The sequence below is a fragment of the Trachinotus anak genome, unplaced genomic scaffold (genome assembly GCF_046630095.1).
Source record: "Trachinotus anak isolate AG129_WGS33_773 ecotype Australia unplaced genomic scaffold, CSIRO_AGI_Tana_v1 ptg000023l, whole genome shotgun sequence".
In the NCBI taxonomy this organism is placed as follows: Eukaryota; Metazoa; Chordata; class Actinopteri; order Carangiformes; family Carangidae; genus Trachinotus; species Trachinotus anak.
Window position 1 is genome coordinate 1,384,006 of NW_027273874.1, and position 27,741 is coordinate 1,411,746.

General features: G+C 40.0%; 1 protein-coding gene across 2 annotated transcripts; it reads left to right on the forward strand.

The window, feature by feature from the left end:
• The first annotated feature begins 36 nt into the window (after positions 1-36).
• rell1 (RELT like 1) lies at positions 37-27,293 on the forward strand. 2 transcript variants are annotated; one of them, XM_071459394.1, is made up of 8 exons: positions 41-1,121; positions 7,646-7,861; positions 10,977-11,048; positions 14,558-14,612; positions 18,954-19,202; positions 22,112-22,244; positions 24,229-24,272; positions 24,364-27,293. In XM_071459394.1, the coding sequence occupies exons 1-7, from the start codon at positions 1,097-1,099 to the stop codon at positions 24,262-24,264; spliced, it is 786 nt and encodes a 261-aa protein (XP_071315495.1). In that variant the 5' UTR covers positions 41-1,096; the 3' UTR covers positions 24,265-24,272; positions 24,364-27,293. The 2 variants fall into 2 exon arrangements, 1 of the variants encoding a protein (XP_071315495.1); XR_011684745.1 differs by lacking the exon at positions 24,364-27,293 and having other exon boundaries at positions 37-1,121; positions 18,954-19,210; positions 24,229-24,243.
• Positions 27,294-27,741: the final 448 nt, after the last annotated feature.

The following is a 27,741-nucleotide window of genomic DNA, read 5'->3' on the forward strand; positions in this document are numbered from 1 at the left end:
GAAAGGTGGTGGACCTACCTATTCAGATATTTCACTCCAGCCCAATGTAGCCTGGACTCTCGTGTTTCAGTGGTACACAGGTCTGAAATTACATGTTATTAGCAAGTATAACAGGTGCTTGGTATGATATCGCAACTGACACCTAGAGAATGATCCAAAAAACTTGATAGATGAATAGATGGGTTGAATTATACTTTTGCAACGCAACAACAGAAGATGAGGGGCAACAGAAAGTACTTTGAGTTTGCATATAAGGTGGACTCTCTGCAGGGATTGTTTATGCATGTCAGTGATGTGTTGATCAAAGCTGTGTTCATTTTCAACAATCCAAGAGTCCAAGATATTTGAAGTTGTTGACCTGTTCAACTGTCTTTTTATGGTTGGATGTGGGGTTCAGTCCAGTGTGGAGTTTATTGTGTTTGGTCCCTTGTCAGCTGGAGGTAGTTGTCAGTAAAGTGAAAAATGCACTGTTGATTGGTTATAACTGAGTTGTAACAGTGTGTGTGGTGCAGTGAAAGGGCCCTGCAATAGTCTAACCAAAAAGAAAGACACTCTTCAAATGATAAACAGCAGGTTTTGTGGTGTTGGTGTCGACATGGCTCTGAAATGTTGGGTCTGAAGCACTGATGACACCCAGACTTATGACCTACTGACCTGTCACCAGCTACAAGGATTTCTGACTTCCTTAAATTGGAGGAAGTTGTGGGACAGAACATCAGGTGTTTGTGTCTTAAAATTCAGCCAGTGACAGATCCAATACTTATTTCCCTGAGGGCCAATTTTTTGAACTATAATGTCAAGAAAAGAGTGAAAACCGCCTTTTTTTTTTTTTAAGTCAACACAAAGCGAAGTGGGAAGTAGCGGGCGGTGACTCCTCTTGCTCCCCCTCCTGTGCGCTGCTCTTTGTTGGAGGCAGTGTGACTTTAAGACGAGGGTGTATCCGCTTCTTGGGAATCAGGAAATACGTTCGTGTCGGAGAGAAATCCCCCTGGTGGAGTAGCTTGACCGCGGCTGCTAGTGCCTGACCAGACGCCCAACGGTCGCCTGTCAGAAGCGTCACCGGCTGCCTAACGGCCAGCTGCGGTCCCGTCCCCCAATGGCCAACTCAACCTTCATTACACGTAAGTTTGAAAGTTTATTTTAATTTTTTTTTTAATTAATTTCTGTTTTGACGTGAACTGGTGTGTCGCCGCCGAACATTCACAGTCGTTAATATTCCGCATTTATTTATTTATTTATTTTTCCATCTCTTGGCTCTCTTTTTTTATAAATAACTAACGAACTTACAGCCGCGGCGGGATATCGATTTATGGAAAATGTAGCTAGCAGCTAGCTTAGCTTGTAGGAATTCAACTGCAGGCAAACCTCCCGCAGAAAAGTGCACATATGCTGTATGACAGCAAAAGTACAACATGATCTACGACCCGCGTAGAAGTTGCAGAAAACAAACTAAGCAATTAAAAAAAAAGCCTGGACTGACAACCTGCTTTGAAAATGCCATTACAAACTGAGGGTTGAGCTACATAAAGTTGCTATATTATCCTATCCACACCAAAACTTGAGGCAATTTCTTCTAACTATGAGTTAGTGTGTCCAGGAGGCACATTTTATATTAGCGTTTTTCAGTAGAAATAACCAGGATAGACAGAGGTTCATTAGCTTGTTATGGCTCTAACATTAATTTGAAGGCTACAGTTGAAACTGTATTAGCTGTTTACTAATTTTTCAAGATGTTAGTGTGATGAATGTTATAGATGCAGAGTAGGGATTTCTGGCACATCTTCACCTGCTTCCAAGAGGTAGGAACTCAAAACCACACTTGTAATATAAAGAATAACTTTATTATCAGACCAGGGTCTTTCAGTTTTTGGTTTTCATCAGAGTCATCATAGTAAAGGATTATTTAAATGTAATGACTCTCTTCTGAAATCTCTTCTGAAGTCTCAATTTCACCCACACCAGAAATTACAGTGTATATTTCCTCCATAAGAAGTTTTATTTCCCTTCATGAAACATGTAAAACCTGAGATGTGAACCTCATGACATCATTCAGAGGCTAAATTTAAACTTTAATTGCCTCTCAAACCAAAGGAACTTGTCATTAGTTTCAGTATCTCTAAAATTAGATTAGTGAAGTTCTTTGATCTTCAGCACAGCAGCTAAACAATGCTTTGGTAAGATGTAACTTTCACATTCAGCACGCCTGTCTAATAGACTTTAGTACCATTGTGTTATATGTTGAAAATGATGAAATAACTTCAAAAATAAATATAATAAATAAGTAGAACTAACTACCTGAGTAAAGTAGTACTATGGTGGAGAAAAAATGAGCTTGCTTATCAGTTTAGAGTAAACTGTTTGCCCATAAACCCTGTTCAAACATGTCTTTCACAGACTGAAGATGTCTCATGAGCAACAATGAAAGTTTTACACAGCCCATTGAAGCCCTTGTAAAGAAAATATTCATGTGTATCTTTTAAAATACAGTCAGGACCATTTATGTGTCAAAGCAGACTACTGTATATGTCTCTGCATCAAGAAACAGTCAAGCAAGTGTTCTCTTTTAGTCCCAGCCAGTGCTGTGCTCTTTGGTTTTCTTCATAACCTTTAAAATGCAGGGCCTGTTTCCATTTTGCCGTGGAGAGTCTACAGGAGTCTGCGGCTTGCAAAAGGCCAAGGCTGAATATTCTCATTGAATTAGATCCAGTCATCCAGTGCGTTGGTTTGGAAATTAGAATGCACTCATATAATGTGTGTGTCTGTATTGTACAAGAATGCTGTACATCTTGGATAGTTTTATCCCTCCTCACGACTTCATGTATTGCTGTCATTAAGGTCAGTGGCTTGCAACCTGGGAGGTCCCAAGATAAATGTGAGGGGTTACAAGATGATTCGATGATTATCGGGATAAGAAAGGAAATAAAAAAAAAAACATTTCTGTTGCACGAAGTTATATTTGCTTATTTTTATGTCATGGTTTTTTTTTTTTTGTTTTTTACCTCAGGCCTGTGTCATTATAGCTTAATTTTATGGGTCGGAACCCGAAGAGGTTGAGAATCACTCCTCTAGACTGGCTCATAGGCAGAACTTAAAGCAGGCATAGATGTTACCTTGTGTTGTTTTTATTTAGTTAACACTCACTTCAAAACTAAAGACAGTTATTATTTCACATCTCCAGGATGATGCAAAATTACCCTACTGGTAGCACTGTGTTTGGTATCACATTTAAGATTCATGTGTCAGTGTAGTGATGAGTAGTACATTTTGGATATCCGCTTTTCTCTCATTTCTTCAGAGCAGACAAATAGGGATCTGACCTGCTGATAGGTAGAATTTGTCTGTAAATTTTTCTTTTAATGTAATTCCACTTTGGCTAAACAGGTGCTTCTCCTGACCAGTCAGGTATTGATAAGTCTAGGGCAACTGAAGCTGCAGCATTACATGTTTCAGGCTCCATTTAAGGTCCTCTGTTGCCATGTTTTAGTAATGAAGTTGATTTTTACTTGTTTACATGTGACACACCTTCAGTTCAGATTTTTGTGATTGAGATACCACTGCCCTTTGTCTGGATTGTTATTGCCTTATTTCCTGTTCACTGGTCAGGATGTGTAGTGACGATTCAGTTTAGCAACTTTTTTTTACACAAGTATATTCTTGCTAACATGCAGGGTTGTACTGAATGAAATGCAGACATTCGTGATAAAGATTTATCATCGCAAGAGTTATGCTGCTTTGTAATACCTGCCAGAAATCACGGACTCCAAATGAGGACGTGATTACTAATGGATGAGTGTGCTGAGTGACTAAATGGACGAATGACCAAGGTTTGACAGGACTGTCTGTGTTTTCTGAAATAATATGTGGATGTGCGTCTTAGATTTGCTTTCCTAGCTGCATAGCATTTCCTGAACATGAGGAAATGGGTAAACCACAGTCACACACTCTTTGTAAACCATTAATATTCACTGCAGAGCTGCAGACCACAAATTCTCATCCTAATGTGCGTTTGTGGTCAGGCCTTGTTGAGCCCCTCTGGGCTTTCTGTCTTGTGTCTTCTGGGGTAAATGGACTGCTCACTCACCATGAGCAGGACTAGATTATGAGAATGAATGTGCATGAAGACACTATGGCATTTTGGAGTTTGTGCTCACAGTTTAATGTCAACATAGAATTTGTTGTAAAAAGTGAAGGAGATGTTATTCACCACCCTAACAGTGGTGAATGAGGACATGTCGAGCAGTTTCCATTTCCTTTCTCTCTCTCCTTCTAAAGACGACTAAGTGGAGCGGAGTAATGCAGTTACATCTAGTAAAGGATCATGTTACAGAGCGATGTATGGCTGTGGAGTCAGTCACTGAGATGAAATGATTTAAAGTATTTCAGCCATTTCTGATTTCCTGTTTGAAAAGTTCCCATTCATTATATAAGGCTCAGTTTGAAGAAGTGACTCACATAGTTAAAAATGATGTGGAAACTAAAATAAAACTTAACCCCACCCCCCCCCCCCCACCCCCCCCCAAAAACAAAAAAAAAACAAAAAACCTCAACTTAGTTTTGTGAACATGCAATGTGTTTCCTTATGTAATGAGATTTTCTGCTGATATCAGCGTGAAGGAGTAATAACATCCTCTTTTCTGAGATGCCCTTTGGCTTTGTGGTCCACTGGTCACCTGCATTAATCACTGATGGGTGATGGAGGGTTTCCATGTACAAATGTGGGTGCAAGCAAGAGCAGGAATAATACAGATTTTCCAGCACAAGCAAGCAGAAATAAAAAGATGTTGCCTTTATTAATAGATAAATTAGTTCCCTGTTAGTATGTCTGATGTTGAAGAGAGGGGATAGGAAAGGAAAGAGAAAGGGAGGATAAAGGTGTAAAGAGAAGAAACAATACACAGTTAAACTGACCTCAGGTTATTTTTTTCAGGTGTTTCTGAACACAAATCATCCCCCTCGTATGTTTCTTTCTTTTTTTCTTTTTTTTTTTTGCAGAGATTGATTTTACATCATCCTGCGAAAGAGACTGTTGCAGCAATAATGTCGATAACTTTCAGGCAGACAGCTTCTCCCAGGCTAAATCCTAATAAAGCTTCAGGAAATTAAACTAGCGGAACAGTAATGCTGAGCTATTCAGGTAGATCCTACAAAGGATAGTTCAGCTGCTGGATTTGACACTGAAGGTGGAAATAGTTTTGAATCAGGAGGGGGAATATCACTTATCAGGGTGAAAGTTACGAGGTTGTGTAAGTGACTTTGGAGGGAGGTTCTAGTTTGTTCAGTAACCGTGTGGTCTTAAGTGCAGCTGATGTTCACTGTAACACAACATGTTTTACTTTGACCCAGTGAGTATTTGTTTGACTTTCCCCTGAATCTTAATCCAAAAAATTTCAGGATTGTGCAGCCCCATGTGTAGCGCAGTGTGTTATGAAGACTTACTGTTGTTATTAGATATTTTCTTATGCCAAGAATCACTGCTCAAACCCTCATCCTGAAGTGAAAATAAACACAGTTGCCACAGCAGCTCATTTTTGGTGAACCTTTAAATCTAAGACTATCTATTATTTTAAGTTTGTCAGTACTGGTGTATGTCAATATGACATTGGAGTGTGTTCATTTATTAACACATGCCAAGCCACATAACTACTAACTAACTCTCTCTGTGGACCTCCATCATGGCACCAGCTGTGGTTGCTAAGAGATTTGTTTGCCAATCTCTAGTCTTATCCATGCTTTTAATACAATCCTCTAATTGACTGATGATTACCTCTGAGCCGTATGGAGAGGTATGGGACTATACTGGGAGCCAACCAGTGTGGTCTTCACTTGATATATTTCAACCCATAATTCTGTTGTAGGCTTTCCATTTATATGCTTCATATTACAGTTTAGACTAAATATCTTGAAACTGATCAGGTCAAAGGTCAAAGTGGAGACCATGACCTGAAGTGTGGTCTTCACTTGATATAGGCACATCCACATACAACAGGCGGTCACAGGGCGGTCAGTGAGCAGACAATGGTCTTTATCAGTGTGTTCAGTCTGGGACACAACTGGGACAATGGAGGCGCACAAATGCCTGTGTGCATCAGCAGGCACATGGTTAGGTGTACAGACACATCTGTACACAAAGTGCTGTGGTACTCTGTGGTGAAGATGTAGCTTCTTTTGATATGACTGAGATTCTGTCCAAACAGTTAGCTCCCATTTTGTTCTGTCTCTGTCTCTCTTTTGATCTCTCACTGACTCACTCTCTCTCAGACACACACAAACTCTCTCTCACAAACACACACACACACACACACTGATGCGAACAGGAAAGCAGACAAAAGCCCTCTTGTGTGTTGTGCTGGAATGCCTCATGTGGTGCTCCAACAGCAGGAGCCAGGGCAGCTTTCGCCTATAGCTGACCAGAGGTCATGGTCTCCACTTTGACCTTTGACCTGATCAGTTTCAAGATATTTAGTCTAAACTGTAATATGAAGCATATAAATGGAAAGCATACAACAGAATTATGGGTTGAATTGGACATCTGTTATCTTAAAAACATTTACATTTTTTGCAAAGAAAAGCTTTGTAGAGCTGCAACATTTAGCCAGTTAATCTTTTTTTTCTCGATCATAAGAAATTGAATCTCATATTATTTTGATAATTAATTGTTCTGTCACTATTCAACCAAAAATGCAAAACACTTGCTGTTTTTCTTTGCCATATCTGATAATGACCAGAACATCTTTGGGTTCACTACTTCTTTACACATCACAGAATTAACAAAAAGTTTGTTTTCATCCAAGATTAGTTTATCGATGAACCAGCTTCTAATATTTGCATATTGATAGTGGATGGATGCCTAATAATTACCTTTTTTGCCAATTTGGAGTTTCATTAAAATTTGATTATTGAATTGATTAATCAAGAAATTCAGGACATTAATTGATAATGAAAATAATTGTAGCTTACAGCTCTAAAGCTATGTCTTAAAGGTGTTAAACTGAGAGTATAGTGTGTGTGCAGGAGTTGCTTCAACCATCCTTCCCAACAGTCTTGTGGCGCCCTGATGGGTCTAAAGTCCTGTGTGTAGGTTGTTGTCATATGGGAGTGGGAGCAGAGGGAGCTGGAGCTCACAGTAAAGTTTATGGTCCTTATAACAACCCCTAAGATATAACCAACCCTGCTTCACATCAGGAGCAGGAGCGTTGCACTTACTGAAGTCCTCAGTCTCACCTGCACTCACACTCTCTCTTTTGCTCTCAGAAAGCTGAATGAATGAAAAAGAGAATTTAAATTAAATAAACTTAAAACTGTCAAAAGCTCTACAGCGTAAAGTTCTGCACAGTTTTTGGTTTATCTTGTCTTTTAACTCTTGTCTTGCCTCTGCCTCTGACACCAAGTGTGTCCTCAGAGCTGCGAGAGAGGACACAGCTTGCACGAGGTCGAGCAGTTAAAGGGCAGAGACTGCAGCAGGCTCGACTGATCCAGGAGGGGAACGTGAATGCTCTGTCATGTTGCAGCTGATAGCATTTAAATCCTCTCAGCTGCTCAGCTCTGGCCACAAGTGAACCTTCAGTCTCACTGTGGATATCAGGTTGCCATCAAGGGCGTTGTAATCATAATGATCTTCATTTCTTGCCCTCTTTCATTTCTCCAGCGAGTCAAACTACAGTTACTGGAAAAGGTGGAGGTGGAGCAGAGGGGGTCAACCCAGACTACACCGCCTTCGTCCTGGTGCCTGTTTTCTTTCTCTTGGGCCTGCTGGGGGTGGTGATCTGCCATGTGCTGAAGAGTAAAGGCTACCGGTGCACCACTGAAGCCCAGGATGACGATGAGGTTTTCGAAGAAGAAAAGGATCCTGAACTGGGTGGAGGTAAGAAAATCTGAGAAAAAGGAGGGAGCTGATGCAATTTCAAAGACTCAGACTTGTTTAAATTAACTGTGACACGTCAGACCCTGTGAAATTTTTCTGACACCATCATGATTAACTTTATTTGTTTATTACATCTAGGTAGTCATTGTCTTTATAGCATCAATCATCTATACACTGCACACACCCAAAGTCATTGCTCAACCAGCCATATATGTATCCTAGTTTATTTAGAAGAGATTGTGAAGGTCTGAATCAGCACAGGAATGGCTGACCTCACAACTAATAATGAAAACTACTATGCAGAGAGGTACAGTGATTACAGAATAAAAGTACGTTGAATTTCACTTTTATGTAAATTACTGTGCATTAGCTTTCCACCTTGTCTCCCTCTTTGTTTCACAACAGCAGCTCATGAATTGAAAACATTCCAGTTAAGTTACACATTAACTGGAGCTAAATCCTCTCTGTCAGACTGATGCTGTTGCTCTTCAGTCACTGGAAAAAGTAAATGCAGAAGTGATTTCTTTTGCATTGGTTTCCATGTTGGTCATGGGTCTGCATGAGGTTTTCCACTTTCTTGTCAACTGATTTTGAAAGTCAAGGTCATGCAATAAAAACACTGTGATGCTCTCACCTGCTCTCTAGTACTTACAGGCTCGTACTACATTCTTGACTCTAATAAGTTGTTTTGCCAGGGACAGTGGACATGGACACATGATGATAAGAATAGACTCGTGTGATGTAGATTACACCTTCCTTTGCCAAAATCCTGTAGCTGTCACTATTTCTCCGTGCAGGATTATTAGAAATGCTAAAACCTACACAGGTCAGAGCTTATTTTATGCACCATTGAATAAGAAATTATTGCTTTTACCATTTTCTTGTAAAGACACTATCTTATCTGAGCCTTATTCCTCTATTGAGAGAAGGCATCTGTTTTTTTAAGGAGTGGATGGGAGCCAAGAGAAACCAGGAAGATGTTTGGCATTCCCATCACTCATGTTCTGACTCAAATAAGGGTGTGTTAAGTGAGGTGTAACAAAAATACTCTTCACACAGGGCCTATTTGAATTTTCCTTGGTTTGTAATTATAGCTGCAGATATAATGCTTAATTGTTATGGTGTCTCAGAGAACGTAGCTGACTTTCTGAACTTACTAGAAAACCAGACCCAGTTTACTTAAGATTTCCCCTTTCTGCAACAGTCATGCCACTTTTTTTGGCAAGCACAGTACGTGGTCTGACCTCACAGAGGAGTGAGGTTAGTGCACTCTACTCTCCTTCTAGTACTCCCCATGTGCTGACGTGAAACTTCTGGCATTACTGGTTTGCCCTGGGCTATGTCACAGCCAAAATGTTATGGAAAGAATGAACTGTTTACACTATGCTGCCTAGATTGGCCACAGCCCCTGCTGTCTGCCTTTCTCACTGGTCTGTTATCATATAACTGACCTCTTGACAGTTTTCCTCCCAGCATATAAAATCTCCATTATTTCCCATGTTGTCCAAGGCCCTGATTCTTCCATTGAATGTTAAGTGTAGGAGGGAGAGAAATGGATAGGTGTAAATCTGGCTTCTAAGTTTGTGCTCCCTGTCAGCAGCAGCACAAACGTCATCAGAGCATTAGGGTTTTTCCCTGTTGTTTCTGGGTTTCTGTTTGTGTCTTCTCTCAAACTGCCCAACCCTTTCTATCTCATACGTTGACACAAAAGAGTATTGGGGAAAAAAAACTTGTTTGTTTTGTCCTCATTCATTCAGTCGTTCCGGTCTTCTCTTGTTTCTCAATGATCTGGTTTCCTCTTTTATTTCTTTCTCTTTCTGTCTCTTTTACCCTCCACACTGCTTGTGACATTTATTTGCCGTGAGCGGCTTCTTTACATTGAGTTAAGGGTATTGTGTTTATCTGAAGCTGGGGAAAAATTCAGGAAGCAATCAACAGGAAACTGTTGGACGTGCCTGACTGGGGTGTGTGCTGCCAGGAAGCGGTCATTTTCAATTCTTTGAGAAAAGACGCTTAATGATCGCACATTTTTATGGATTTGTGCATGAGGATCTCAGACAGGGCAATGTTAACATTTTTCAACCATTAGATGCTGATGCTTTGACTATATTAGGGATGAAATTAACAGATGTCATGTATGCATAAGTGTATTATGATTAAACAGGAAAGGACATTTATTGTTTGTCACACTGTCAGAAAGGCCTCATACCTTTTTAAAGCTACATTAATCAATTTCTTTTGAAGTAGCAATGGATCCAATAACTGATCTGAAAGGTGTTACTCTTAGTGACAAATCCACAGAGAGTTATCACCCAACTTTGTACTTCCCCCTCAGCTGTACAGAACTTTTATTGCATCTGTCAGCTCACAGTTTTAGTTTTACACAGCAGAAATCGCAGCAGAAAGCTCTTAAAAGCTCTTTTTAAAAACCCCACTGTACACTACCTTCTCAACACCAAACAGCAGAGAGAGACAAAGCCAGCATTTAGCTGTGAACATATTGGGGCATCTAGCAGCTAAAGAGCTAGGTATTTCTCTCCGGAGCTGGTGGAGAAGAAAACAGAGCAAAAAGTAGAACAATAGTAGAACTGCAGGCTTAAACACACAACTCTAAATGAAAACAAGTGTTGCTCCATATCTCAATGAGTTTGGTAACTGTTTGCTCACACATTAGCCATGTCAGCATTGTAGAGAAATAAATATGTCAGTGTTGTCTTTACAGCTTGTTTCACTGCTCTCAAGTGGCCAAGAATTCCATTAATGTGGATTTCCATCATGACTAATTAAATGCATGTCTGATCCAGTTAAACAGTAAAACCCAGGGGAGTAATGTCATCAAGTTGTGATATTAATAAGTGCTCTTAATCTATGGGATTTATGGGTATCTGGCTTTTGGAGTCCTTAGGCCATGCCTGAAGATTGTTTTTCACAAGAGAGAACATTTACACACATTTTTTTGCTGTAATGTTTGCTCTACCTGTTACTGTACGTATGTTTTCCTGTCATGTTCATTAACGAATGAGTCATCTAAGCTGCTTGATGACGTTATGATTTTGAAAGGCTATTCATCATATACTAAAGCAAATGTTTTTATTTGTGTGCTTTGTTCTTTCAGAGCTGAATGACACCCTCAGTGACAACAATGACACAGTCGGACAGATTGTTCACTACATAATGAAAAATGAAGGTACGTGTCCGTCATACTAAATGACAAACAGACACAATCATCTACTTTTGTTATCTTAATAAACCTAATTGTTGGTTACATGTTGTATGTCTCTCTAATTTAAGGAACAGTTATTTTTATGACCACGCAGAGGCTGTGGATACATCACAACACATCAACGTTTCGGTTTCTCACATTTTACAATAAAGGCCTTTAAACACATCACTGTGAGGGCGATTGACCTCGGTCAAATCCAGCCTTTATTATTGTAACCCGCTGTTAAGGAAGGAAGTGTGTGTCCGTTTCTGTGTAGTGGTAGTTGTGTATGCGGGATGCTTCTCAGAAGAGTTTGGCTCATTGTGGAAGTTCATTACCAGGACAAACTGGCCACTGTGGAATAGAATGACTGTGATTTGTGACTGGTTGACACAGTGTGGTCGGTTACGTCACTGTTTCCAATCTGAATCACACAAACGTTTCATCCTTATTTGTTGGCTGTTTTCCTGTAAATTCAATAGTGACATTACTAACAAATAACTTCTCTGAGTTGGAAGTGATATAAATTGCAGCACTCTCCTTAGACCAAGTGGCTGATTGGCAAGAATACACATGCTTTTCCTGACAATGGAGATTATGGTATTTACCTTAGTGGTAGTGGACCTCCCACAGCAGTGGAGCTCTGTTGAAATCAGACTTACAACTGGTAACACTACACTATTTGTAGTTACATAACTTTGGTCTAAAGGTGAAAAGAGTACTTTGATATTTTCGTGACGTAGAGGAATTCCTGTTTTTCTTGAAAGGTGTAAGTGTATGTGTTTATATTTATTTATGTAGAGGTATTGGGGGAAAAAAAGGATTACGTTGGGTTCGGCTCTTGGATATCACAGAGTTTCACTCTTGTGTTCCAGTTTAGATTATTTCAGGTGATTAATAGTTTTACTCAAGGTGTTAAGTAAACAAGAGGAAAGTATTGGCTGACACTTGGCTGGGTTGTGTCATGACAGGAAAGCTTGGACCGACTGTGCAGAGTTTGCCTGTATACAAACACTTGTTTTCAATAACTTTCACTTCAAACAGCACAGGAACCAAACAGACATGGGACGAGGCAGGAGACCATGAGATTAGGCAATAGAAAAGAGAATTTAACCCCCTCCCCCCACCCTATACAAGTACATAAATATTTAAGAAATGCTTTATAACATACTAATGTAGGAGGTCTTTTTAAGTGTTTATTGACATCACTGTCAACAAGCTAAATTCCTCCTTTCAAGCAGATAATGAATGAGAGTATAGGAAAACATGAATATAAAACATGTCTCCAAAAGAGAAATTAAAGGAACTGAAGTGTTACTACTGACCCTCCAACAACACACGAAAATATCTCAATACTACATTTTTCAGTTTTACTTTTTATTGTTATCTTATTTGCTTAGTTTAGTTGAGCAGTTCTTCATGGGGATCAGGTTGCTGGATATGGTATTATTACCTGAGAAAGCAGATGAACTACTGCAGTTATTTTTCCAACTCAGTGAAGCAGAATCAGTATTTTGAAATCTGCCTCTGTGGGGAAAAAAAAGCCCAACAGCTGATTTCAGCAATGCAGTCTAAACCATCATCACCTTCATATCTTATCCAGATGACTAACACATGATGACAGATGAAGGCAGTATTGTCCTGTCTCTGTAACTGGCCATCATCACTGTTATAAATTGATTTTTCTGTCCACCCCACCCCCCATCCCCCCAGAGACGGACTCTGAGCTGACTCACCACTGCTTTTGTTGTAACAGTAACATTTGCAGAGCTGGAGCTGGAGTTGGAGTCCGTTAACTGTGACTCACCGTCACAATGTCAGTTTGGAGACATTGCGTGGTTCAGGACTCCTGTCATGGAAATATTCTGTGTTATAAGGTTATGATGTATTTTCAGTAACATACAGTAAAAATAGGTTTTGCTATGGCCTTAAACACAGGTGCTTCAACATTTTCACACTCAAAACTAGACACATTGTGAAAGCTTTGTCACTGCTTATGTTTACATGGTCATCTGTGCATGTTACATTTCTACCAGCAGCAGTATGTGTGTAAATATACAGAAGAAGAAGAATTGAGTAGAGAAAGTGTGCAGCAGTAGTCAGCTTTATGGCTGAGTGAAGACTGCCATCTACACAAAATAAATCATTGAATACCGATAGTTAGTTGGTTAATAAGTTTCTGTTCTTTCGTAGCACACATAAAATATTTCTTAATATTATTTCAATAAGATGTAAATTTTGCCCAAACTCAGATTGCTATATGTGTCTTGCAGCCACAATACATTGTCGTTTAGAGGTTGAAGAAGCTTTTCACCTCTGAGGAAGTAACATCAAAAACTCAAAGCTTCACACATCCAGGAAACTTGGTTTTGTATTTTCATTTTTTTTCTGCAACACTGGATATTTACCAAATAAGCAACCATAAAAGTAACGTTTTGAAACAAATACCCATAGGTATTATTAAGCATAAGCATTTTACACTCAGCTAATCTTCTCCGGGACTGTGTAGATATGGTTTCTTCAGATTTGACAGTGGCCTGCAACATAAGCAAACAGACCCACAGCTGTCATTACTGATAGATCCTGATTGGTGTAAATAAGTAACCTCAACATTGTGTGCCTCAAACCAGTCAGAAAAGCAAACTTGCAACACAAAATACAAAAAACTGTCATGAGAAATAACCAAAAGGGTTTTCTGACAGGCAGACAGACAGGCAGAAAATAGTGTTCTCCCCACCAGTCATGGCTGAGAAAATATGCTTTAAGGGCCTTTAAAGTCCAGACATTGACCCAATCTGAAACAGTGGCCTTAAGCAAGTTTTCACGAAAAATATCTCCGATATGAAGATGACACTGGCTGATAAGAGGAGCAGAGTCAGGCGTCTGCTCGATTACATGGAATCATAACATGAAACTCCTACGTTTACCTACATGAGTCATCTCTGTGTCTCCGTCCAGCTCAGTGCATCTCCCCTCCCCCTTTTTCTTTAGGTATGGACGAATTCCTTTATCTGTGTGCTCACGGTGAAGTCAGCATCAAGACCAGGCCTTAAGGAAATCTGTCTCTGGGAGCAACATCTATATCTGACCTGTTTGCTCTGTCGATGCTTCTTGGTCTGGGAGCAGAAGCTGATAGTTATTGTTGATGTGCACTGAAGAAACTCAACACTTTATCTCCCAGGGCCAGAAATGAAACTTCTGAGGGTCATATTCTGGAGTTTGTTTGCTTGGACAAAAGTTCATTCTGGTTTGGTGCATTCCCCCTGAGGTTGTTGTGTACTGTAATTGTGTTCGGCGACTGCATGTGATGTGCCGTTTAATTGTGTTAAGGAGGTAATCTGTTGTAGCCATCTTTCAATAAGCGCTTTGCTTTTGCAGTCACTGGAGCATTCTCCCCGCTAATTCCCAACACTTCTGCTATCTCTCTCTTTCTCTCTCCTCCTTTCTTCTGTCTGTGTAAGTGAGTAACTTTCTCTCTCTCTCTGTCTTTTCAGCAAACTCAGACGCCCTTAAAGCCATGGTTCATGAAAACAGCATTGATTCTGATGGGTAAGTGTCCTCTGACATTGCTGTGGAAAAACAATCAAGTTCCTCCAAATCCATCTGTTATTTAAAAAAAAAAAAAAAAAAAAAAATCTTTCTCTGATTCAACCTAAAATAACTGAGCAAAAACCAAGTCTGTTAACAACCTCAACCACTAGATGGCACCATAAGCCTCCGAACAGAATGTCGGTGTCACTCCTGAAGTGACTGAACTGAGTGTAGTTGGGGCAGGGAGTGAAAAGTCGAGGCAATCAGGCCACGTTTCTTCTGATACTTTTGCACATTGGCAGGGCTTGATTGAGGGCAAGCAGCTGAGGACTGTTCCCGAAATGCCACTGTGCCCCATATCTCTGTATTGAGGGATTATTAAAGCATATCGAGCACAGTTGTTGGCATGTTTCCTCATTGGCGTCTTAGCCAGAAACCACTGAGTGTGACTATGTCTCTACTTCAAAGGGGAACACTGGGAAAAGAAAGTGTTGATATTTTATAATCTAGAGCTTCAGAACAACAGAAGCCTGAAACATTTGGGCTGAAATAAATGATCGCCAAAAGATTTATCAACAACTATTTTGAAAACTGATTGAGTCCGATCATGCAAAAATATTTACTGGCTCTAGATTTTCAAATGTGAGGATTTGCTGCTTTTCTGTTTCATATCACTGTTGGTCAGAAAAAATAAGGAATTTGGATACATCAACTCAGACTATTATATTATGATAAATATTATAATACTATTATAATAATTGATATAATTGATAGATTAAGTGATAATTAAAAATAACTGACATTCACTAAACAGCGTTTGTCCGATCTTAGCTTAGCAACTGTCGCTAGGCACACCACTCTTGTCAATCTTTAGCCTGTAGTAAGAACCACACTTGGCATCAACACAGTTTAGAGGAAAAGTGTATGGAGTGGAAACAGTGTTTAATCTGCTGTGACACCAGCTTTAATTGTGACCACGTTTTGCTAAGTAGCTTTTGACCTGCAACGCTAACCGAGCCTTACCTCCAGTTTCACGTGGGGTTGCAAGTCAGGTTCAAAAAGCAACCCCAGCCAACCTCGCTGTCTATGATAGTGTTACGTTTGCAAACACATCAACGTATTCTCATCCTTAAAACATGAGATAAGATCTTAATGTTTTCAAATATAATTATTAAAATTTTTGCTGTTTTCTGCTGTTTTGTTTTCCCTCTGCTTATATAATCTCAGCGTCATTTAAGCAAGGGTCACTGCTCAACGTATCCCAGAGAAAAATAAATAAAGGTGGATGATGATTAGAACCAACTAGATCTACACTGCAATGCAAGAACGATGCTGTTTGTTTATTTCCCTGTCTTCTACCTCCGTCTAAAATCAAAGACCAATTATTTCCCAAGTTTCTAGGATGTCGAGTGGTTGAAGCCATACGAGAACAGAAATCTTGACAGGTGGTAGCAACAGTAACTAAGCTAATGGTCAACAGAGAACAGTCAGTTGTTACGTGCAGCTCGTCTGCATCTGATGACCAGGATCCTGTTTTAACAGCATAAAATCTGGCCTTGAAACTTCGGTGGGTCATTCATGTCGACATCTGAAATCAAAGGCTGCCTGCTTGTCCCTTTTCGAAACGACCCTGCATCACAAGAACAGGAGCAGATGGTTTGAAGCTGAGATTAGACGTCTTCACTATTCATCCTACTGTTCATCTCCACAGAGCAACAAGCAGAGTAAATGAGCAAGTGTAGTGCAGCTTTACTGCTGAGATAAGGGGAGAGGGAGGCAGATAGATGGGAGGAGGAGATGCTTGTGACAGTGGAGGAGTCTAAGTAAATCGAGTTAGCGGAGTATGTTTTCCCCTCTCTCTCCTCCTGTCATCTTTCTTGTCCCGCGAGATATTGTTCTGGGAGGAGAGGAGAGAGGTACACAGAGGAGAGATGTTCTCTTTTGTTGGGAAGAAACAGTGTGGATAAATGGTAGGAGCGTCGCCTCTGCCAAGGATTAGGCATTGAGGTATTCTGCTCAGTCACATTGGATGTACTGGAAAAAAAATCAGCAGAAATCTGCAATCACACACATTTCCCCGGCGTCACTTTCATGTGTCTCTCTTCCTCAGTGCTCCCCCCAAATCTCTTTTTCCACATATTTCTACTCGGCGTTCTCTCTCCCGTCTCCCTTCACTTTGTTGTTCATTTTGTTCAAATTGTTCTCTGTAGTAGGCTGCTCCCTCTTTCTCTTGCTGTTACTCCTCATATCTTTCTCTGTTTCTCTCAGCCAGGTTGGGCAGCCTGCCAGTGGATCACTTAGAAATGGAGGAATAGGAGGGGCGGAGAGGGGTATCAGTGGGGGTAATTTATGGGACATTTAGGGTGGGAGGCAGGCAGACAGACAGGCAGAGAGGGAAGGAGGGAAAGGAGTGAGGGATGGAGAGAGAGGCTACAGGGAGGAGAGTGACTGTAGTGTGGCCAGAGCTCACTATCTGCCTCTCCAGATTCAGTACTTAACTTCCCCTCTGCTCACTGCCTCCAGCCTCCACCTCTCCACCATCCCTCAGTCCTCTCTCCTGTCTCTCCACAACGTGATCTGTTCACATCAGTTTCATCCTCCTTTGGGCCAAAAAACCTGCTTCATACCTCTGCTCATCAGGGATCCTCACACTCTACATATACATATCCTTACACATCGTTTAAAAGCACTGGTTCTCAACCTTTTTGGCTTGTACCAACTTGAAAAACAGTCCTGTGCTTCCCCTTGTCATTGGCTGCATGTTGTTGCACCACTTGATACCAGATCATCCAAAGAAAAGCATCAAACACTTTTCACTTTTTGACCTGTAATTGACTTTGTGTATGCAGAAAACATGAATAGGCCTTTAATGCTACGACATATAATTAGAGCTGCAGCAAACTGATTGTTTTTGTCATTGATTAATAGTTTCTTTTTTAAATCAAATTGATTATGCTTTGTGAAATGTTAGAAAACAGTGAAGATGAGTTACAGGATGATCCAACAGAAGTCACAGATATTCATTTACAATGATATAAAACAAACCAGAGTTGGATTTTTTTCTATTTGATAAACAATTACTTGCATGTCAGAATATTTGTCAGTTAATTCTCTGGCAATTCAGTAATCCATTACTTTACTTTAATTGTTTTAGCTCTGCATAGAATAATATTCTAGACAATAGAGTGCTTCAACTTTGTGGCAACACTTCACTGTTACATGACAATCTCCCCGTGAACTCTGACGTCCACCCCATCAAACAGCCTCGCTTCAAACCGGATCATCAGCACTGAACTCAGCCTTATTCTCACACCTGAATAACACAAATGTGAGGTCACTGTTGCGTTATTCACATGTGTTTAACGTTCAGTTGTGTCGCAACATCCCTCTTCCCACTGTCTTACAATGAGTGTCCACATCCATGCTACCTCCTCAACACGGAAAGAGACAACTCATTATTATGCTTCCTGTCCCTTGACTCTCATGCGTAGGCAGACATACTGCATACTATATGTTGTCAGTGAGTAGAAACACTGTTTATTCTACTTTTTGTGTGTAAACAATATGAAGAGCAGCTCTCCAGGGTCATAAAACATGCAGCTCCTCTTGGAAAAAGATGCTACCGAGCAAACAGACAAGTGAGCTGGCCTCAATTAGTGTACATTTCTAAAATAAATACAGTGTGAAAGTGGGGAGACAACGGTTTGCATTGTGATAGCTTTTATATCACAGCTACTGTTCGACGTCTAGGAAGTAATTCTCCACTGATCAGGTGTCCAACACCTCAGCTGATACCCGCTCCAATACAGAAAATTGCTTCTGTTATTACTTTAAACATAATTGCCATTCAGGGTGATTCTCAAAGAGCTTGTCAGCGGTTGTCTTTGCCCTGTTGAAGAATGAAATATTAATGTGTCATTTCTGCAGTGATATGCTGTGATAAAGGAAGCGCTGCAGAATTCAATGAGCCTGGATTCTCTGTGAAATGGAAATGCTTGGACTGAATGTAGGTCAGTTAGTGAACGGGCTCACTTGGCTGCAATTTTGACAGTTGATCATAAAAAAAAAAAAAAAGGAGTTTTTCTTTTATTTGATCTTTTGTTGTTGGATGATGTAACAGTTGCTCTCCTATAAATGGTGCATTTATTTTCTTTGTGGCGTAATAATTGTTCAGGGGCAAATTTACATTGTTTCGCTTGTGCTCTGCTCATAATAATAGGCCTGATTACACACTCATATCATTATGAATGTGTAATAATGTACTGTAGTGTTGTAATAATAATAATAATAACAATAATAATCATTGTGTCATTACTGAAGCAGAAAATGAATCACTTGCTTCTGGTTCTTCTTCCTCAGTCCTCCACTCACCCCCACTTCACCCAGCACCCCCACCCCTCCGATGACTCCCATATCACCAGGGGCACCCCCGGGTGCCGCCAAGCACACCTGCAACCACCTGCACACCATCGGTGGCCCGGGCGGCCACAAGAACATCTGCACCCGCTGCAGCCAGAAGAAATGGCCGCTGATGAGGAAGCCGTCGGCGCGTAAGGTAGAGCAGCGCCGCAGCCACCACGGAGAGGTGACAGTCCTGGCTGTGGGCAGGTGGGCAGGTGTGTGTGTGTCTGTGTGTGTGTCAAGGTGGAAAGAACAAAAAGGAGAGTTTATTGTTGCTTCACAAAGATGTTTTAATCTCCAGAATTTCTTAGAATCCCACCACACAAGGTGGTTTATTAATCAGAGCGAAATTAAACCTTAGACAGTTTAACCCACAGGCATATCAGACATCAGTGCACACACAACATTCACAATCAAACATTAACTCTAAATAATTGCCACTGAAAAATCCACACTGAATTAGGAAGGTGGAGTTTTCTGTGCGCTTTGACAGACCAGTGACCTGGAAAACACACAGGCAGACGGTCAGGTTGAAGCCTGGGAACACAGAGGCTGCAGTGGTTAACCTGTGGTGTGTGGCAACGACCCCTGTTAAAAACACACTAAACTGGAAAGAAAGGGACGGCAACAGAGTAACTTGTGATAACTATCAGCTTCCTGCCAGAGTTTGCTGTTTCTCAGGGTCATGTTCGGAGCATCTTGTAGAATGAGTGTCAATCTACTTTATTTCTTCGGTTCAACTTTATTCATCATCAGTTGGAAGCAGACGTTCACCATTGAGGTCAACAAATACACACATAATAAAGAGGAAAAGGTTGAAAAAACATAAATAAATAAAACTTTACAAAAGCATAAAGATTACCTATAAATAATTGAGAAGACTGTTGGCAGATGGAATAAAGGACATTTACAAGCAGGTAGAGCTGATGATCAGACCTGGTTGATGCTAGATTAAAGCAATTGGCTTTGTTAATGTTTTCTTACATTTGTTAGAGCTGAAGGACACACACACAATGTGTTTTGGTGTGTTTACACTGAATGTAAATATCATTTTTGCTCCTTTACATTTGATTTTTGTGACTGAGATCTGAACCATCAACATCAGGCAGCAGGAAAACACTGTCCGAAAATGGCGAGCAAACTTTCAAATATTACAGCGTGACATGTTTGAGAATGATTTTGTCAGCCTGGTCATCAGGTGTTAGTGCCAGAGCCACAGCTCAGTGGAAGGTTCACTCTTATGAAGTCTATTCCCCTCCAGTTCTCTGCAGAGTCTCTCCACCCATCAGTCCTCATTAAAATGTAGCATTTCTCCCAGTTTCTTTGCCCCTTTTGCACAAATTGTTTGCAGAAATCAACAATTAAATCTGATTATTTTGAAACAGATGCTGGTATATCCATCATACAGAGCTTTCTTCATCAGACAGAGCTGAGTCCTTGAAAATATGACATTTTTATTTTAAGTACAAAATTGCAGGGCCTCAGCTACTTCCTTCAGTAAATGGTATTTTAGAGAAATTTCTTCCTCAAGGAACACAAACAAATCACTTCAAACTTCTCTCACTCCAGAAAGTTTTATGGAATTTTACCTGAAGATGGTCTGAGGAACAAAACATCATTAGTAAAGTGGGTCCTAATGATGTAACTGTGCACAGGATGTTTTGGGTCTTTCACAGTTTGTTTTACACTTCTATAAAAAGACTTCTGTCAAGACTAAAAAGTCTGTACTGTTGGAAATAGTCTCTGTGTGAGGGCGGTGTAGTCTTGGCCTGTTCCCAGCTGAGCACGTTTGTGTGCTGTGAGAAATGTAGTGACAATGGACCTTCTTCTGCTCATTACTCTGTACATATGAAGGACCTGAAAGCTTTTCCATGGCTGTCCATTATTTCAAAGTTGTTTAACATAAAACACCACATTTGCAATTAAACCCTGGCGACTGTTTGAAATCTGTCACAGCTCATGAAGTTTGTGCCCTGGATGTTTAAAGTCAAGAGACCACTTTTTTTTTTTTTTTTTTTTTTTTTTTTTTTTTTTTTCCACTAGCAAACACAGGACAGCGTGCAGCCTTGGTCTGCATCATGCAGCGAGCGTTCTCCTCATCCTTAATGTCCTGCTGTGAGCTGATTGGGATGCAGAGAGGTTGCTTTTCATTTGCGCACCCTGATGAATGGCCGTGCATGCAGAGGGTCAGCATGAACTGGATACGAATATTCATTTGCTGATTTAATTAAAGTTTTGGGGTGTGTGTGTGTGTGTGTGTGTGTGTGTGTGTGTGTGTGTGTGTGTGTGTATATACTTGTACTTGCTACATAGTAAGGACCAAAAAAAGTATTTTACTAACAGAGTGAGGACATTTTGGGAAACTGAGGACATTTTGGCCAGTCCTCACTTTTTGAGACACCTTAAAATCACATTTTGAGGGTTAAGACTTGGTTTTAGAGTTATGGTTAGAATTAGGTTAAGGTTAGGGTTAGGGTTAGGGTCAGGGTTAGGGTTAGGCACTCAGTTGTGATGGCTAGGGAATGCATTATGTCAATGAGTGTCCTCACAAATATGGAATTACAAGTGTGTGTGTGTGTGTGTGTGCATGGTGAGTGGATGGATAGGCGGTTGAGAGGTGTTAAGTTTAGGTGTGTATATTATCAGCAGTGAGAAGAGGCAGAAGCAGATCCCAGCTGTGGCACAAATGAGAATCACTGATACCCACTGAGTTTATGTTCAGAAATATGAACTCATTTCATTAAAGGACTATTTTCTCTGGTTTATTGATTTTGCTTAAGATATAAATATGGTTTTGACAAAAAAAAACAACAGCAGTAGTTGGTCAGCTAAGTTCTGTTTTATTTTGACCGAGAAAAATATTTCACGCTGCTATCCTTTTTTAAAACCTTGTTGAAAGAGTTCAGCAGTGCACACACTGTGTGTATGTATTTTTCTGAGTCGTTTCAGCTGCTGCTGCGTCCTCACATAAGAGCAGAAGCTTGTTTAATGATCCAGCTCTGCGGTGTAGGAGACCTTGTTCCTCATTTGTGTCTGTCACTGCAAAAACATTCAGCACCCTTGTGTTGTGTGTGTGTTTTTCTTTGTATTATTATTTATTTTTGGTCCCTTCCCAGGTTCCGGGTGACAAAGTGTGAAAAACCAATGAGGGAGCGGCGGACTCTGTTAATATCAGACTCCAACGGGAGTGTCCCTACCTCACCTACAGAGGCGGAGCCCAAGAGCCGGACCACGTCTGAGTCCCAGCAGGTGTGTGTCCTGGAAACGTTTTCACCTGGCTCTCTTTCTTTGTCTCTGTCTCCCGTTTGTCTTCCCCACCAACACCCTGTTGTATGTGTTTGTGTGTGTGTTTGTGTGTGTGTTTGTGTGTGTGTTTGTGTGTGTGTGTGTGTGTGTGTGTGTGTGTGTGTGTGTGTGTGTGTGTGTGTGTAAGCTCCGCAGCTGGTCTGTGCTTTTTTAAATGATGTGCACGATCCCAGCACTTGGTGACATTATGCCTCCTCTGATAAATAGTTAAATATCTCACAAACTAGTTATGGCTTTATATTTTATTTATGGATTAATTCATAGCAACAGTGTTTAGCACCGTTGAGTCAGGAAAAAAAAAAACAGTTGTCACTCAACAAGCTGATTATTATGATTAGGTAGAATAAGGTTAATGTGAATTTTACAATTATTATGAGTTTTTAAAAATCCACGATAAAGAGCTGCTGAAAACTGCAGCAATATTTGGCCTCCAGCCCTGTTTTGCTTTTAGATCACAGGAACTCTGGTTTATGAAATTGCAATGCTCCAGGTGGCCATGAACTGCCTCCACTTGTCTCTCCTTGGTCTTTCATTTATTGTTTACAAGAGTGTGCAGAGAAATTGCCTCTTCCTGTCGCTGCTGCTGTTGCACAGCACAGAAGTTCCTCGTAGCTGATCACCTCTCAGCTTCCTCTGGCATCAGAACAGCAAACTGCAAATACACCTTTGCAGAAAACAACCGGAGAGAAGCTGCCACTGTTGCTTTAAAGTGAGTCCTGCGGGATTGAGCACTCATTCAGCCTAAATACTTGTCATCAGAAGTGCGTGTGTAATAATCACGTTAATGGAGAGATGGTTTGAAATAGGAAAAGTCTTATTAATCACATGAAACATTAGTAGCACTGGATAACATACTTTATTACAATCATCATGGGCGCTGTACTTTATTTAAAGTCAGTCCCAAAAACAGCAGACTGTCCTGCTCATAATATTTTAAAACTTTGAATAATGTTGCTAAAAACTACAGTGCCCAGTTGTTTAAGGTCATTTCATTTTTTCAAAATAAAGATATCAATTATTACATCTTCAGTAGAAACATATGAGTGCCACACACAGAGTAGGGAAGTTGGAGTGTATCGAGCGATAACAAAGGCTTTTTAACGGGATTTGTTTTGCTCAGACTCAAAACAGCACAGAGGGGCTGTGTTGGTGTTGCTTCAGGAAAAACTGTCCAATAAGTCCAGTTTGAGTAACAGATCTATGAGTCTGAAGGTCAGGCAGATGCTGAAACACTGCACAGTGGTTTGTAAACTCTACAACAGTGTGAAAGTTAACACAGGGTTTTGTCTTTCTTGTGATGATTGTACTGTAAACAGCAGAAATACCAGCTTTATCCTGTAAAGCAGATCATCTGCAATGTTTAATTTAATTGTATCCTAATATTTGTGTAGGGTTAAAAACTCTAATTTGTTTTGTAATTGACTGAAAGTTTCCAGAAGAGTTTTCTAAAATGCTTCTTCTGCTGTATCACAACAAATCGCTCTGGGATCTGTTCCAGTTCGTTTTCTCGTTATCGGAAAATTCCTGAACAAATCCTGAAATTCAGGCTTGGTGATGTGAGAGAGTAGAGTCTTAGCTTCAGACTTTGGGACGAGCCTGTTTGGCTTCACCAGGCTTGACTGAATCAATATCATAACCAAATTTGTTTTAGGCTGGAGAGACATTACACTCATGTTTCATAGATAATACAAATGCATAGAATCCATTTACAGTGCTCGAGCACATTTAACATCAGTGTCATTTCATAATATTGACTTTAGCTTTCTTGTATTGACTGTGTGCGAAAGAGAAATGCCTTCAGCCCAAGAAAATGAACAAATCCTCTCACCTGGAAGAGTGATTGCAGAAACCATAACCATCAGGCTGAAAACAGACTCTCTTGATTATGTTCTGCATCAAATCAAGTTTATTTCCTTCTTCCCACCAGGTGCATACAGACAACTTGGACAAAGACATCCGATAAAAATCCAGGTAACATTTCACATTTTTATCAGCCAACTTGCGCCTCTCCATTTTTTGACTATATCTGTGTCTAACCGCATTTCATCCCCTCACTTTACAGCTCCCCAGAGAGAGGAGAGAAGCAACATCTGGACACTTTAAACTCAAACACAGACATGAAAACATCAGCGCAGGAGGAACAGAAAGCGGCAGAGTCGGTCGGGGAATCGCCTCTCCACATTCTCGCTCCACAGGGAGTGAAACATGCTGCTGATGAAACCGACAGTGGTTATTTTACAAGTACAAGGGGGTAAGGTGTGTCTAGTTGTGATACACTCCATTTCCTCCTGTAATAGATTTACAGTAGTGCCTTGCTCAAGGGCTTTTTAGGCAGGGAAACTGCTTGTTGTCAAGGAACCCTGGTCCAGGGTTCTCCCTATGAACTAAGCTCTTAGTACTCAACATGCCTATGTGGTTCATCATGTATGTACACATATGATTTTGCATGTAACCAACCAGTTAATTTATAAAGCTACACTCCCCAGAAACCAGGTACAGCCAATCCGAGATAAAACTGTAGGTAGTCATTCCCAAACAGGAAGAAGGAACAACCTGATATAGTAGTCACAGAGCCGGGAAATAGACCGGAGCATTAGTCGCATGTGATAAGAGGAAAGCAGCAGTAATCCCCTCCTGCAACGGCGTGAACATGATGTCAAAGTGTTCCCTGTCGTCAGCGTGATTAAGCATCAAGAGTGTGTGCACTGTGAGGTCAGTGTGTCTGCTTTTCAAATTCATGTGTTGATCTTCTAATCTGACCTCTATATGGAAGAACGTGCAGTATTCTACATCAAACAGCAAATTACACACAGGCTGCTAACTGAATGTTTTCTATTAAAGCTATTAATGACGTTCCGCAAACACAGAGCAACATTATCATTCATTAGGAGTCCAGTTTCTCCTCACCTGATGAATGTAAAGTCCAAGTTTCACTCCTTTTAGCTCTAGTTTGGTGCTACTGACTCCTGGAAATGAATTATAGAAAAGAAATGTCTGCTTGCTTAGCTACTAAATGCTTCACTATGTTCACCTGCTAGTTGCTAACTTTGTCTCTCTGCTGCTGTCGCTGTTTGTTTATTAGAACTTCAGATGGAAATTGGAGCTGTGAGAGTGAATCATGAATCCAAAATAATTAGCTGAAAGACAGCAAAACACTATGTGAAGCTGCATAATTGAGTTATAATTCTCTGTGGGTCTGTCACACCAAATGACCCCTTTTTCCTTTCCGTCATGTGACCAGTTGTTGATATAGAAATATTGATTGTCGCAGCTTTAATTTGTGATGTTGAACACAGACATTTAGACTGGAATTGTTTTTTTGTTTTTTTTTTTAGACTGTGCTAAAATATAACAAAAATATAACTCATAGAGGTATCACATTATATTGGATTAGTTGTAGAAACATGTTTTTGGTTGAAGATGATTCATAAAAATTAAAGGAAAGGGGAAAATATTTTTGACTTAATGAACCACAGAGCAAATTGCTTTTGCTTGTTCATTTTATCAGTCTTGTCATGTCTCTATCAGCTTTGCTCTTCTTGTGCTTCTGCACATGTAGAATGAATCCTCATCTGTTAAAGCCAAACGAAGCTACTTATTTTTAATTCAGCCTGGATTTATCATATTTTACCTCGAGCTGCCTTTATATTAATCATCAATGTACTAAGAGGTCATGAACAGATACTGTACAAAAGACTTAATCCATTATGGATTTTCTGTCAGGACGTAAGCCTAACTTTTTTTCTAATGAAATGTGCCTGTCATTTCTAAGCATGGGTCTACTTGTATAGGTGTGTTTTATTGTGAAGGGCAGACAACAGGTGCTGTCATTTAATTAGTGTTTACAGTGTCAAGAATCACTTGTTGTGGGAAGCAATTCAGTGAGAGAGATGTGAATGTTAACACCAAAAATACTGTGCGTTTTGGCTTTAAATCTTTGTGTTTGTGTGTGTGTGTGTGTGAGTGAGAGAGAGTGTGAGTGTGAGTGACAGATTAAAATTAGTAACTTTTGTAATTCTTCCTTTAAACAAAGCATCATTTCTTTTTAAAGGATAATTTCAGTATTTTTCAACCTTTATCTTAGTCTCATAAGCGACTTCTCTGAGTCATGTTAACTTTGAACTTGTCACGTCTGTGAGTCTGGCTAAAAGCTTTCATTGGGGCTTTAATTAAAGCTTTAACTTCACATAAATAATTTTAAATCATTTGTCTCTGAAACTACTAGAACAGAAGTACAGGTCAGAAATTATACGGTAAATGTCACCCCATTTACATTTTGTCGCTTCATGCTCCATCAATCTACTTCAGATGCATTTCCACGGCCGTCTAGACTGAGGTAGGGCCGTCCCTGATTTGCATGCAGACCAGGAAAATCAAGACACACTACAATCAGCATTGTTATCTAGCTAACGGAGACATACACATGTGGCTAAGTGTAAATAAAAAGTCAAGACACTTGAAATGACTAGTGTAACTGGGGCCTGAATTTCCACAACAGAGCTGGCAGGTGCACAGTTAACATGGCCCTCAGTCAGAATCCAGGTTGAGAAATACTGTGAATTCTTTAAGGAATCAGCCCGTTCAATATAAAACAAGCAGAAAATGACAATGAGAACATAATAGTTAGCTGTTAGTTCTCTATAGGACAGTATTCTGTAACAGCCAAATCAATTGAATCAGTTGAATATTTATTTTTTTATGCTTAACACTCTTGACAATATCCAAAATATATCGATCTTCTTGACGAAGAGAAAACCAAATTTAACCAAAGCAAAGAGCACATAGAACCCAGTGTTTTTTCCTTGTGTGAAAAAACGAAGGGAGCACCATCATAGTGGGATCAAGCAGCAGAGTGAACTCAAAGTTTAATATTCTTATTAAAGGGCCACTCTCACCAACTTTATACATAAAATGTTAGTTTACAAGTCACAAAGAGAGACAGATATCTTGGCTTCTGCTGCTTTGATTTTTCTTTTTTTTTTTCTTTTTTTTTTCCTTTTTTAAAAATTATTTCATGCAACTTCATGTTACTGTGACACCAGCCCACCAGAGTCGCCCTTTAAAGACCCTTGTGAGGTGAGACATTGTGATCGACAGGTATCATATTAGACATGTTTTGTTTCATCGTGATATTTGTGAATGTCATTTCATTGTGCCTCGTTCTTTTTTTTTTTTTTTTTTTTTTTTTTAAACCATGCAGCCACATTCTGTTTTTCATATTTTGGGACAGTTTGCTGTGTTTATATTGTTGTATAATGAAAATAAAGCAATTAAAGATGACTAATACTCATGAAACCATAAATAATTCACTTCATTGTTGTCAATTAATCATATTCATTTTTAAGATAGTAGTGTATTACAGTGACAAAAAGCCATGGACCTGCAGTGTAACTTCTCCCTCTCCTCCCTTTGACTGAACCATCCGTCTTCATATTCTAGT